Source organism: Miscanthus floridulus, chromosome 7, assembly GCF_019320115.1.
Source record: "Miscanthus floridulus cultivar M001 chromosome 7, ASM1932011v1, whole genome shotgun sequence".
Taxonomy (NCBI): Eukaryota; Viridiplantae; Streptophyta; class Magnoliopsida; order Poales; family Poaceae; genus Miscanthus; species Miscanthus floridulus.
Genome location: NC_089586.1, coordinates 54,830,922 through 54,845,204, shown reverse-complemented (window position 1 = coordinate 54,845,204; position 14,283 = coordinate 54,830,922). Strand labels below are relative to the sequence as shown.

The window sequence follows — 14,283 nt, the reverse complement described above, 5'->3', positions numbered from 1 at the left end:
GCTACTTGAAATTTCGAGTATAGTATTTCTCGTTGATTTGATTCCTCTCCTTTCCTTAGTTGAACAGATGAAAGCGAAAGGAGTTGCTTCAATGAAACTGGAAAACCTAAAACCCACATTTTCTTAATTCTAATTGTCCGGGCGTATTGTGGCGATTCTTTTGAGTACTATATCTAGAAATCCCCGTCGATTCCTTATTGGTACCCTTTCGAACACAACTAATACATTCCAAAATAACTCGGATTCTAACATCTTTGCCCTTGGCCATGAACCTCCTTTCCTTTTTGGATCGACGTCTATAGGGCGTGATTGCGTGGGCTGTTTCGTCGGTACGTGGAAGGGTGATTGTCTCGTTAGTTTGTCGTGTGGACAGCCTCGCGGTGCACTGCCTCTTCACCAGGTCACGCAGCGACAAGTTATCAAGTTCGCGGATCCTACGAGAAGATCGGGCCACACAACTTGCTACACGCGTTGCATAGGCGTGTGCGCATCAGTATATAAACATAGGGGGTTATTTTGAAATATCATTTGTAATGGCAGAGGTGGGTAATTTACATATAAAATTAGGGGGTTACTTTATGTATTTTTCACAATGACAGTGGTGGGTAAGTTTTAATAAACTACAATAGATCCAATGGCTATTATCGATTATGATGATTAGAGACTACCAAATCAATGGCCAGATGTTTCTAATTATTATGAGAATTTCTTAGATTTATCTTTTTTCCTAGGGCGTATGGTGAGAATTAACATGATGTTTCCGTTGGGGCCTCTAATTAGTAATAGTAAGATATGATATTATTTTTCTGCACTATTATTTGGCCATAAATCTAAATTATATTCTAACAAATTTTAGAAAATTGTGAAATTCAAAATTTAGGGTGTTACAGTGGCCATGCCAGCTTTTTGGCCTCTGCCTGGTCTAGATTGGCTAGGCCGGCTTGTGTGTCTTCACTAGGGATGAAAACGGTACGGATATTTTCCGACCGTATTCGAAACCGAATCCGTTTAGAGGGGTTGAGATCTGTCCGTATCCGAGTCCGGATATCCAACATCCGATACCGTATCTGTATCTGAATACTCAAATCGCATATTTATGATGTCGATATCCAATCGTATTCTATCCGACATAGTTGACACTATCCGTATTCGAATCCGAATCCGGACAGAAATATGAAAACAAATGTAATATCGGTGATATCCGTCCGTATCTTGCGATTTGTGCGTTCTAACACTATAAGTGTGGGATTGATATTCCGGTCAAAAAACAATATAAACATTTGTGACTCTGAAAAAGGTATACCATAAAATAATGCTCCAAGATGAATTTATGATAATTATTTGGCATCAGACATATTACTAATTACTAATATTTCTAATAGATCTTGTCAAATTTAAGATATGTGGACTTAGAATAAAGCTAAAATAACATTGTTTGTTTGACAGAGGGAACATTTGACATAGCTTTCAACAGAAACGATATCACTACTCGACCTTAAAATTCCACATGCTAATCAACGATTGGAGTGGACAGAGATATGAGGTGGTCAATCATACAAGTCTGTTATCTCCAACCATCAGAACTGACAAATCATAAGGCAATAACCTCGCTTCCATTGTTGGACTGGTCTCCCCACTCAAATTTAGCAAGCCAATTAGTACTTGTATTTGTATCAAACACTCTCTCATCCCAGTCTGCACGCTACCGTATCCCAAGAATTCAGAGTACAGACAGAAAGGAAAAAGCAACAAGTTGTGCATCGCCCTTCTTTGTGAACAGAAACATAATCCCGGATTCAGATTGATTGCGCTAGCCGAAAGAATTTCAATGAGACAGTTACTTCTCGAAACCAAAAGTTTAGCAAATCAAGATGCCAATTCGACTTTGCTGTCCCTGGCGCATGAATGTACAGTACGTGTGTTATCTTTTGCATGGACGGTGGTTGTGTTGCCAAATCGGTAAAGCCAATCTTTCCACCACACGGCTGTTCTATCAATTTCTTGATGTGGGCCGAAGAGAAGAAGCACCACGTTGGTATGGTCCACAGCCGACCAATCTGCAGCACGACGTAAACGAAAGGAAGGAGCACTGTTCCCATGCACTGCCGTTGTATCAGACATTCAGACAGTGACACTGGACTAAACCGTGACCAGGGGCCTCTCCTCTCGTTGGCTAAGCTCCTGCCGTCGAGACGTTGTTGTCAAGTAGTGTTATCATGGACAGCTTCCATGTACATTTGACTTGGGGTGGATTATTGTTACTCTCACCCTTGATCTCTTAGTCTTAGCTAGGGTGGCTAAAGAAAAACAGAAATGATGGAGACCCACAGATGCTCAACACTAGTCCATGGGCTGGATGCAGAGCATTTGAGCCAGATTAGCTTTCAGCATTTTCGTTTCTTCTGTTTAATTACACAACAGAACTAGTGTACATTTTAGTTGCCTTGAAAGCACTGGGTATGTAACAGGGGAACGACATGATTGCTCCTAGCTTTTCTCTCATTGTTCTTTTCAGGCAGAATTAGTTGCATTCTCTTGGTAACTTTTTTCTTTGCGTAATTCTGCTAATATGCAAGAAAACTAGTAAAGTAAACTGATTCAGCTCATGTTGCCAAGGTCATATCCTCATCGAATCCAAACAAGTCTCTCTCTCTCTCTCTCTCTCTCTCTGTGTGTGTGTGTGTGGCAAGAGGCCATTGACGATGCAAACCAGTCTGTGTGTCTGTGACCACAGCGCACGATACGGCTTCTATGGAGCAGATACATGCGCCTGTTCAGTAGTAGCTTTCACATTCGACAAAACTCAACGTTCAGTCGTTCAGTGAAGTACATCATGCTCCTACCATGCATCTTATTCAAGAGCTCATTTGTTTCCCAAACAAAGCCATTGTGATACTACTTGATTTCCAGGAGAATCCAGGAAAGTTTGCTGTGTAATTTGCGTAACAGAAGCTGGAGCTGTTGTTCAACCGCAAACTGTGTCAACTCAGTTTGATAGAATCTGCAAGGAGATGTGGTTCATCTGTTTCAACTTTTTGCTTGAGTACGCGATCTCTATTGTTCTTCCAACTGCTGGCATCAACGCAAACAAATTTGTAACTACCTGATGAGTCAGTGCATGATTGAATAAAGCTAGTTGCTCCCAAGAGCCAAGAGAGGAAAACTTTTGTAGGGCGAGCGATACTGTCCACAAGCAGCATTTCATCTAGGTGCTGCCCAATCGACCCTTGATGCTGCTGATGCAGGTCTACTGACATGACTCCTCAAATAAAGTTGGAACGAACCAAACACGACATAGCTGCTCCTCTAGACTAGCGAATGTGATGCTTTCGCCACATCCAAAAAAAATACTGGATTTCTTTCTAATTTCCTTGCTACAAAGATATGCTTTTCTGTTTTCCATTGATAACGGAATACATACTTTATCGTCTAAGATATCGTGTACAATCTAATGATGGATCAGTTGGAATTTCAGGGAAAGCAAAGGAGTGCCCATCTGGTAGACTTGTCATCCATGATTCATAAAGCAAAAGTGTACCCCGTCAAGGTCATACTCTGATCAAATGCTGGTGCCATTGAAATGTAGTGTCCAAACTCTTGTTTTGCACGAGGACATATCGTAAGCAAGAGCACTGTTGTCATGATCACCTTCGTTAGAAATTTGCCTTGGGGGTCAGGGCCATTGGCATTGTTAATTCGTCGACAGCCGAGCTCAGAATCCAGCAAGTTGTACATGTCTCACAATCACAGTTACGTTCTTTCCAGGTTCAGATTGATTGATTGCACTTCCGAAGAGATCTTGGGTTTGTTTGCGAATGAAACCAAAGCCATGAGATGTCATAGCTAGCTTCTTTGTTGTCTGCTACAGTACTACGGTAGGAGTAGAACACAATGCTTACTCGCCTTTTGCTTACTCATTCATGTAATGCAATCATGCATGAATGTACCAGTACCGTACCAGGCGACGGTTTCTTTAGGTTGGATGGTGGTTCTTGTGTTGCCAAATTGGTAAAGCTGATCCCGACACGGCTGTCATCTGCTATCAGTTTTCTTGAATCGTGTTAGTGGTCGCCATCAGCTAGCCCACAAGCGCGCATGCAAGGTGATGAGTGAATGAATGGCGCAGTGTTCGTACGTTCCCAGTTTACATATATACATGTACACCAGGCAGCCAGACAGTGACTCAACCCAACTTTGAGTTAATTGTCAGTAGACACGAGACATGCATGGGTTCAGGGTTCTCGATCGATCTCATGCCGTCAAATAGTTTCGTACGTGTTCGATCGATATGGATCGACTCACATCATCCCGTAGTCTAGCACTGTTCGTTGTCACGGCCACTTTCCTTACAAACCTGACTTCATTTACAAGGAAGCTAGAGCAGAATACAAATAATGTAAAACCTAGTTAAATTAAAGCTAATTAATCAATGTATTTGCAATGAAGGAACCAAGCTTTGCAATGAGCTTATACACATCCAAATCCAAATTGATATGACTCCACAAACTTCAATGAAGTAACCAATGCAACCAGGACCCCTTCTGGTTGCGACTAAAGAACACGAGGCTATTGCCGATCCAATCCAAATTAAACTAAAGCTCGCATCATTCCTTGCCAATCTTGGAAGGCACCAAAAAGATGCTTTCCCGGAACCAACGATTATCTCCGATCCCGTCAATACATGATCCAATAATATGTCGCACCATGTTTTTCAGCCAAAAAAAAATTCAATCGACAGCGGCTAGTCATGGGATTCATACCGTACCATCTATTTGCAACTCAATCGTGTACTAAACCCGTTCCAAATTATAGTTCGTTTGACTTTTTTACCCTAAATTTGACCACTCGTCTTATTAAAAAATTTATGCTAAATATCACTTCTTTTGTTGTTGTGGCTTACTTTATTAACAAAAGTTCTTCAAGAATGACTTAAATTTGACTATGTTTACACAATTTTTTTTTGAATAAGACGAGCGATCAAACTTAGGGTCAAAAAAAGTCAAACGAATTATAATTTGAAACGAAAGGAGTAGCATACATGTATGAACTGACATGATGCAGTCAGGCAGGCATCCACAGCCAGGTGAGCACCCAAGAAAGCTTACAGTATCTGCCAAATTCTCTTCGCTGTGACCAAGGCCTTGTTTAGTTGGCGATTTTTTTTTAGGAAATGGTATTGTAGCACTTTCGTTGTTATTTGGCAATTAGTGTCCAATCATAGTCTAATTAGGCTTAAAAGATTCGTCTCGTGAATTTCGTCTAAACTGTGTAATTAGTTTTATTTTTTATTTATATTTAATGCTTCATGTATGCGTCCAAAGATTCGATGTGACGAAAAATCTTAAAAAAATTTGCAAAATGAAGTGGAACTCAACACTACCCAAATTAAAACCTCTCGCGTCTCAACGGCCTGGCACAGTTCCGTGTCCAAATCCCAAAAGGCTCGTGAGTCATGAGTCATGAGGAGGTGGTGTGGTTGTCACCTCGCTCGCCGTTCTCTCAACTCAAGATTGTGCGCAGAGAACAAATTCCCTGCCGGCTGCCGCCGTACGTCATCTTAATCTCCGGGTTGAGTTGAAGTATTCAACCACGATTATTGGTACTGCTGCTGCTGGTGGTAGGCTTGGTTGGTAGGAGTGAGAAAATATCAGCAAGCTCAGCCTCCTCTAGCAGTTCCTTCTGGGTTCAGAATCTTCCGACCCGATTCCGATTGCATTACATGCATCTCAAACAACTTTTTCAGTCCGCTTGTTAAACTGAAACCAGAGCCATGAACGCTGCTTCATTCCATTCAGTCATCGCCGGGTGGGTGCATTTGCATCTACGTAGCAGACGGCTGGCTGTTCCATCAAATTCTTTCTTGGTGTAAAATTATACGTAGCAGAAAACGAGCACCATGTCAGTCATCGTCGCCATCACTCAGCCGACCTGCCTGGTCCCTGCTACAAGGTTAGTGAAAGGAGCAGCGTTCTTCCCGTAGCCTGTTGTTTACTGGACAGACAGTGACTTGCATGTGAAAATGTTAGCACACCCAACCCAATAGACACGTGTTGTGGCGCTTTCACTCGATGAACCTCCAGCCTCATCGAATTGTGCTACGGTTCCTCTCATGATCGAGCAGTGTTGCGTGACCGGATTTCCTACAAATTTGACTCGGTGATGACTGATGAGAGACGGTTTGCTGTTACTTATCATACAGTTAACAGTTCCCGTCTTCAGATTCATCCAATCCATATGGTCCTCATTTACTGTTACAAAATTTTCATTTTGTTTTGAATGATAAATGGAGACAACGAACAGAGGGGGAAAAAAACTTTTCCACTTTTGCCCTGAAACAAGGGGGGAAAATACAGCGCACTAGGGCAGACTTAAAGGATTAAAAATAAATTAATCTGTTGTTCAACTAGTAGAATAGCTAAGGAGGACTCTGTCGCTTCGTTTTGGTTAAATCCGGCCTGTCAGGATTGTAATGTTTCCTGTGAAATGTATGAACTCCAAAGTCCAAATACATCACAAATAAAATTATAAAAACAACAACAATACAGTTCGGTCAGGCATATGCAGTAAGGCAGTGGCCAGTAGGGAACAAAGATGACACGTCTGGCACTCTGCCAGCAGTGCCCAGCAAAAGTGCAAAACTATGCCATTATGCTCTAACGCTCAGAATTGGCCACGTTCGCTTGAGCTTATCAGCCAGAATTAGCTTTACTTTTTACTAATAGGAATAGTGTTTTCTCTCGCAATAAATCAGCCACAGCAGTAATAAATCACATCCAAAAGTGTTGCTGTGTGCTACTACGTATGCGTGTGATTGTCGTTGTGTGGCCACCGACCATGCCCATGAGCACATCGCCGTCTTATCTCTCTCCTCAATGTTTTTGGATCGGGTTAGTCGGATTTGTGCGGTTACAAAAGTTGGTTTGTTTCGAGGATACGCAGGTACTATAAATTATAATTTGGAAAAATATGCCATTACAATTGAGTTGTATTAGAACCATGCGATTATAGCTTTAAAGTTGTCATGAACTACACGGGATTATAATGGCATATTTCTAAACAGTTGAGTTGATGTGGCATGGTTGGAGTGTTTTTTTAATAGCAGAAAAGTTGAGCAAATTCCCAGTGGCACTGAAAATTGTAGCGCTTCTTTCAAAGCTATCTAAACTCAAGTCCTCTCACTGTTACTAAAGAAATTTTCGTTTTCCGCCGTTTATAGTGAAACTGAAATTCTCTTTCACATAAATGCATGCTTTGGATGGCACATCGTGTTCAGAATCTTGATCGCGCAAAGCTGCCAGGGCAGGTGTGCAATTGCAGAATCGATCCCCCGCGGCAGCTTAGCACTAGGGTGCGGTGGCGTAGCTGCGGAGGTAGGCGTTCTTGTCCCCGTAGCACGTCGTACGTCCTGCCCACCGCCACCCTGCGTGCACACGCGTGAGGATGCATGTACTCGACCTAACACTGCAATTATTCCGCCATGTCCAAATCCCAACGATCGAGATTCGTTACTTCTAGGCTGAGATTGAGTAAGCGGGTGTTTGGTTTCTCCTCTAGATTTTAGTTGGTGTTTCATTGGATGTTTAACATGTATATAGAGTATTAAATATAGATTAATTACAAAACTAATTGCATAGCTTACGACTAATTTACGAGACAAATCTTTTAAGTCTAATTAGTTAATGATATGATTTGACAATGTAGTGCTACAATAAATATATGCTAATAATAGATTAATTATGCTTAATAAATTTGTCTCGTGGAGTACCGATAGATTCTGTAATTTATTTTTTTATTAGTATTCGAACATCTCATGCAACACCCTCACGTGACACCTCCTAAATTTTAATCACCGGATCCAAACACCCACTGACTGTACAAAAACGAGCATGATCAGTTCCGCTGCGGAACCAAAAATCCATGAGCGCTTCATCACTCTTGGGCATTGGGAGCATAGCACAGCAAGACAGAATCCAAGTTCGTCTCTGGATGGTTAGGGCGTTTGATGTGGGTAAGCAGCATGTTATATGTTAGTCACTGCCATCAGCCGACCACTGTTGCAGCGCAGACAACACAAGGTGAGTGGATGCTGAAACAGTGTTCCCATTGTACTTCCTCCCAAAAATTTAGAAGAATGCAAATGTTCTATAGTTTTAAAAGAAGTCATTTTTTCTTTTATATAAAATAGTATGAATATTTACGACTCCATCAGAGTGGTACGCTATGAAAATAGAATAAAATATATTTTCCTGAAAAATCTATTATTTTTTTATCCATATCATAAATATTAATGATTGCAAATTGAGTGTAATTCACACATATGTATTTAAGTTATTGACCTGACCTTGATACTCGTTTTTTTTCTGTGTTATAGGTAACGTGTCCATTAATACTGTTATGCCTGCGAGTCCAGTTTTTTTCGGAGGTGCTCGTGCTGATAGAGTGTGTGGTACTATGATTTGAAAAAAAAAATATTAGTACTTTTTAACGAACACTTGATCAACTACTTGAGATCTGTTGACTTGGGAAAAATATAGAATTGTATTTTAAAAAAAAACGGACGGTGTGCTATTATTCAGACGGACAAAGACAGTCTATAGTTAAAAATGTGTAAACGGAGCGCACGACCACCTAAATTATTGATTGATCTCAAGCTGTTGTCATGGGCATGTCTTAGTCGAATAGTGGCGCCGTTGAAATTGACTCACAACTCAAAGGTCATGCCACCATCAGGGATTGCTGTCGTGACCAGTTTCCTTACAAGCTGATGATCGTTATCCATCTCACTGTTGACCAGGTGGTCACAACAAGAAGAAAACCGGGCGACTGATGTGCACGTCCATACCGAAGCATAAGTTATCGCTAGTCAACACGAGGCAGATAACTTTTTCTTTTAGCAACCTTCATTTTCCCTTTAACCCAAACGGGGCACCAAACAGGGGGGTTCTGCAGGTATGTTTCAATTAATTACCATGGACAAGAAGAAACAGGTAGGCTAAAGAAATATGTAAGAAGTAGAGTACAATGGGTTCCACCTTTGTAATTGATTAAGCTCATGTTGCCAAGGTCATATCATAGTCAAGTAGTACTAGCTAGTAGTCAATTGATTAAAGCTCAAGTGGCTAAGGTCATATCCCAACGGGGCAGCGTCCCTGCCCAGCTGATTAAACAACTAATGTCGTTTGTCAATGGCAAATCGTAATGAAAGACCCTCTTGCTCACATTTATGAGCTTTCGATTTGAATATGTATAGATCGTGATATCATGAAACCGCCGTACGTTGAAATCAAATATATACATATGATTTTGGTGACTCGAATCAAAATGCTTTGGCATATATTAATTAGCTTAGTGGCCAGTTTCGTTACTAGGATGCATGGAAAATGTAACAGCTAGCAATTGACAGACGACGACGACAGCTTAATAAGATGCATATGCATCGATCATCCCTTCATCAGGAAGAAGGACGCTGCTAGTGCTAGATACACACGGCGTTGGCGTATGTAGCCCCCGTACTTGTGGGCGCCAGCTCTTGCGTGCTTGCATTGGTGGTCGTCTGCTAGCCAAGTTGTTGTCATCACGTACTCATCAGTAGGTGGTGTTGCCGTTGTTGTTGGAGGCCCTGGCGCTGCCGTCGACGACCACCTCCGTCATTTCGACCTGGTCCGTCTTGCGCTTGCGTGCCTCGATGATCTTCTGGGTGTTCTTGTAGTAGATAGCGTACAGGACCAGCTGCGCCACCGCGAACAGCACGCCCAGCCCGTTGGGGATCTGCATGCATGATCATTGATCAGTGAGTACATGTACATGATGAGGAGGAAGAAAAATACATAACAGAGATTCATCCGGATAAAATTCAGACTTGGTCAGTAGGAATATGGTTGTCTTAGCCTTGATTCTGTAGGACTAATGTTGTGGAGGTGAGTTAGATTTCAAGAGCCAGGTGGCACAGCAGTGATGTACAAGTGTACTACTGCTAGTGTAGCCGGGCATGCAGCAACGCAGCAGAGGAGAGGAGGCGTCTAGGAGTTCCAGTGCCCTACGGGATACGGATAAGATGGTGTCCGTCGTGTACTGCTGTGGAGTAGCGTGCCGAAGCCGTCAGTCGTCACTCGTGAGATGCACACGGTAGAACGGGACAGACGCGTCCGTCCACGGATCCACCTGTGCAGCTTTCGCCGCCTATGATATGAATGATGACCGCTGCAATGCAAGTTGAAGGCGCGCGCATTGGGAACATCGACCAGAGATATATGGCTGGATGGACGCGGACGCGGTGCAGCGGCATGGCAGACGAGTGACTCGGCTCGGCTGAATGAACATGGACGGCCGGATCGGCCACAGATGTGTTTTTGTAGTCTCTGCCGAGTTTCCACGGCTCTAAGACTGATTGACAGTGTTGAGTTGCGCGATCGCGACATGCAGTCGTTTTGCACGTTGCCATCAGCCATGGTCGATGGCTAGGAGCCTATGACACGGACAGGCCCTCCTCAGCGCCCGCCGCCGCCTGTTGTGGGATGTGGTTGGTGCCGTGCGTGGCTGGACCGTGCCCACCACTCATTTGATGCGATCGGGCGGGCGGGCTCGGTGGCGGTCCTGGCCGGACGGTGGACGACGCAGCGTGCACGCATCGGACCGGAGGAAGCTCGTTGGTGGTCAGGTGAGATGGGGGGATGGCGGTCAAAAGCGTGTGAGGGGAAGGGGAATTGATCGAACAGGACAAGGGCATCATTCATCGTTCACGGGTTTGCCTTCTGCCGAGGCAGGTCGGCAGGCGCTCCCACACGAGTCACAAGGTGCAAAGCCAAAGCCGGGTCTCGTCGCATGTATCTGGGCCAAAGGCCAAGGCCGGCAACTGCACACCTCCCGCCGGTACCAACTTGGCCTGTCTCTCTGTCTGTCCGTGCCAACTTTTGCCTACAGTACCTACTACTGCATGCCTGTGACTCTCTGTGAGGGAAGCTGCGTCTGCGTCTGCGTCTGTGTGCATGCTTGCCAGCAACACTAAAAAATGCAAGAGCGATTCTTTCTTCGACAGCGTTTTAGGCAAAAGGTTCGATACCTATTCGACATCATGACTTAAAAGAGAAAAAGAATCATTTCTGCCTCTCAGACAACCTAAATAGGTCTCCCATATAGATACTCAGCTGATTTTAGATCTCTGGCTATCTATTTTACGTTGAGATGCTCATATAGGTTCCTTTTTGGAGATGGTCTGCACAAGAGTTGAGTTACCCACATGCGCCATCACGCCACGGACAGGGAAGGGCCCCAGAGGAGGAGGTGCGTGCCATGTCCCGAGCCACACGTATTTCAGGTCAGGTCTCACGTCATATGGGGAAGCTGCTGCGTGGAGCGTAGCCATGTGACTGCTTGCGCAACCAAGGTCTCAAAAGAAAATACGTACGGTACCCAACCGTAACCCGTTCTGTTGGTTTGCTCCGTTGGTTACTGCAGGTGAAGCAGGGATGGATCGGACATCGGAGCACATGCGTGGCTTCTAACTCCTCTCATCCTTCCCTGTCGGGTTCCTCCAGACCCAGCAGGCTGATTTGGGCACGGTCTTAAAGTACTCACTGCCCGATTCCTATATGAATACTAGCGCTGCATGCCAAGCTACTTCTACCGTACCGGCTGCTAGGTAAATACAACAAGTACTAGTACAACTGAATGCCTGTTAGCTACTACTCTAGGTATAAACAAAAGCTAAAAACGGATTCCAAAGTTTATTTGAAGAGTTACTAGTAGCAGTTTCTTACGGTGATGTAGAGGTCGAAGTGGATGAGGGCGTAGGCGGTCCAGCAGATGCCGTTCCCGAGGGAAGCCAGAGACAAGAACAGGGGCATATACTCCACACTCTTCGTCTGGATCACCATTTTCTGCCCAAAAGAAACATATCTGCATTAGTATATAATATGGGTATAAAATAAATCATGCATGGACAAAATCAGATATGCAAAAAAGACCTTTACCATCAATAATACCTTCTGCAACATATAACAAGGCATGTGCTGCATGAATGTGAGAGAGAGAGAGAGAGAGGGCGCCCAGTGCTAATTTTGCAAATGAATCAAAATGAACACTCTTCTACGTACTATTACTCGATAGTACTCCAGTTTGATGGAATCTAAGGTCCGAACCGGTCCGGTTCGGCCGATCTATAAGCCTTTTGTACTGATTTATATGACTAGTTTATTGGAAGAGAAAAATACTATACCATAGATATACAAGCAGCCGAACACAGACATGGAAAACACTGCACATATGCTGTTGCGCCGCATACAGAGTCACAGAAGACGACAGCAGGGTTATGCCCACGAACGTGTGGCTACATTGTTTTATTCTCACCAACAAAGAAAATCTCTGTGCGCAATCAAATGAAATCTAAAACTAATGCCCACTTCGTTTCTATGCAAGATTCCCATTCCAGCTGCACTAATTTATTAATCACTCATTAACAGTAAAGAACAAAAAAACGTAATCTCCTGACGCCGACAGCAACCTAATATAATACTGGTAAGCACAACGCGCTACTGCAGAACAGAAGTGCAATCAAAGAAAAAAAAAGGAAATCCGTCGACTAATTGATAACTCGGTCGAAAGCTAGCACACCAGTCACATGCTGCAACTATACCAATATACTACTACAAGTAATACTAGACGCCGTATATACGTACCATGACGGAGAGCGGGGCGGCGTACATGCCGGTGCCGAAGAGGACGCAGAGGATGCCGACCACCATGGACCTCCGCTCATGCGTGTGTGCCAGGGTGAGCACCAGCGCGGCGACGGCGCCGACGAAGGCCACCTCGGCGGCGAGCAGGAGAACGACCTTGCGGCGCACCGCCCCCACGGAGTAGAGGAGGAAGAGCGTGACGTAGGTGAGCTGGATGGCCATGCCAGTGCCATTGATGGTGATCACCAGCATGCTATGCGGGTGCACAACCGGCAGGCCGTACAACACCCACATCATGCAGTTCAGGAGCGTCGCCACGTACGGGATCGGCGAGTACTGCTCCACAGACCCTTTCTTCCAGATGCGGATGAACGTAGGCCTGTACACGTCACACGTATATGCGCGCATAAATACGTGCTTCAATTAGTAGACGCTACATACTACATACATATTTTTCAGAGTATTTGTGTTCTGGGACATGTTTATTGCTGGTTCATAGTTATGCAACTGTATGATAATTATTCCTATACGTATTTCATGATGGGTGTGTGTTATTGTCTATTCTTAATTTAGAGTTTTGTATTCATCTGGAAACGAATGGATTGATTCTTACACTGGGGAGAGGAAGAGCACCAGGGCGGTCCCATTGCCTGCAACATACCCAAAAGTGAATATATAGCACGTGCTTTGTGGCAAGAAGAAAATCACAAATTGAGCTTTAATTTGGCGCAAATTAGTACTATGAACAAGCAGCATGAGAAGGAAAATGATTAGGCAGGGGCACAGGTAGTGGCTACTCACCTATGACACCGATGGCCGTGCGGATGGTGTCAGAGGAGACCATGGTCGCTAGCTGCCTTGAGGAAGATGGTGCTCAGCTCTAGAGAGAGTGCCCTTGCTAGCAAGACTCTGGTGAGGCACCTCCGTTAGGAAACAGAGGCCGGCCGGAGGACAAACACCAAATAAAGACGAAGAAACGAATGGGCACGGTTGAGCTGAAGCTCTCCGCTCTCCGGCTTCTTTGTGAGTGACGGGCGAGTGAAGGATGCCGGCTTAAATAGAGGAGGAGCATGAGTTAGCTAGCGTCTGCAGCAGTGCAGCTCCCTGGCCTCGCCGTGGCCGGAACCGCGGACATCGATCGGGTCCCACCAGCCCACCTCCACTCCACCTCCACCTCCATCTCTATCTGATCTAACTCTCTCTCTCTCTCTCTCTCACTAGTCACTAGAGTGTCGTCTTTCCGAGTAAAATAAAAAATTTGCCTTCTCCAAAGCGTATGTACCGTCCGTATGGACAGAGAAGGGGAGGCCGCGAACCTGTTTGCTAGGGCGTGTTCGATTTATAAGTCATATTTTTTTAATTAATGAATAATATTTTTTTCTCATATTAAATCAGTTAACAATATTTTCAGTTATGGTTTATTAGCCAAATAAGTTCAAATAAATAGGGCGATTATACTCGTACAAGTACAATATAATAAAACCATTTCCCAGAGTAGTAAGATAACATGTATAGTAAATGTCTTTTTTTGAGTTTTTTAATTTATGAGAAATTTGGATATCAAACCAAGAGAAAATCTTTATGTTTTAATGTTCCCTGTTGGCAGATA

General features: G+C 43.9%; 1 protein-coding gene across 1 annotated transcript; it reads right to left on the bottom strand.

Annotated features, from left to right (window-relative positions):
- Positions 1-9,313: 9,313 nt before the first annotated feature.
- LOC136467014 (bidirectional sugar transporter SWEET4-like) lies at positions 9,314-13,770 on the bottom strand. Its single transcript, XM_066465571.1, has 5 exons — positions 13,476-13,770; positions 13,288-13,324; positions 12,675-13,053; positions 11,757-11,876; positions 9,314-9,768 (listed from the first exon to the last, which is right to left on the bottom strand). The coding sequence occupies exons 1-5, from the start codon at positions 13,516-13,518 to the stop codon at positions 9,586-9,588; spliced, it is 762 nt and encodes a 253-aa protein (XP_066321668.1). The 5' UTR covers positions 13,519-13,770; the 3' UTR covers positions 9,314-9,585.
- Between the last annotated feature and the right edge of the window lie 513 nt (positions 13,771-14,283).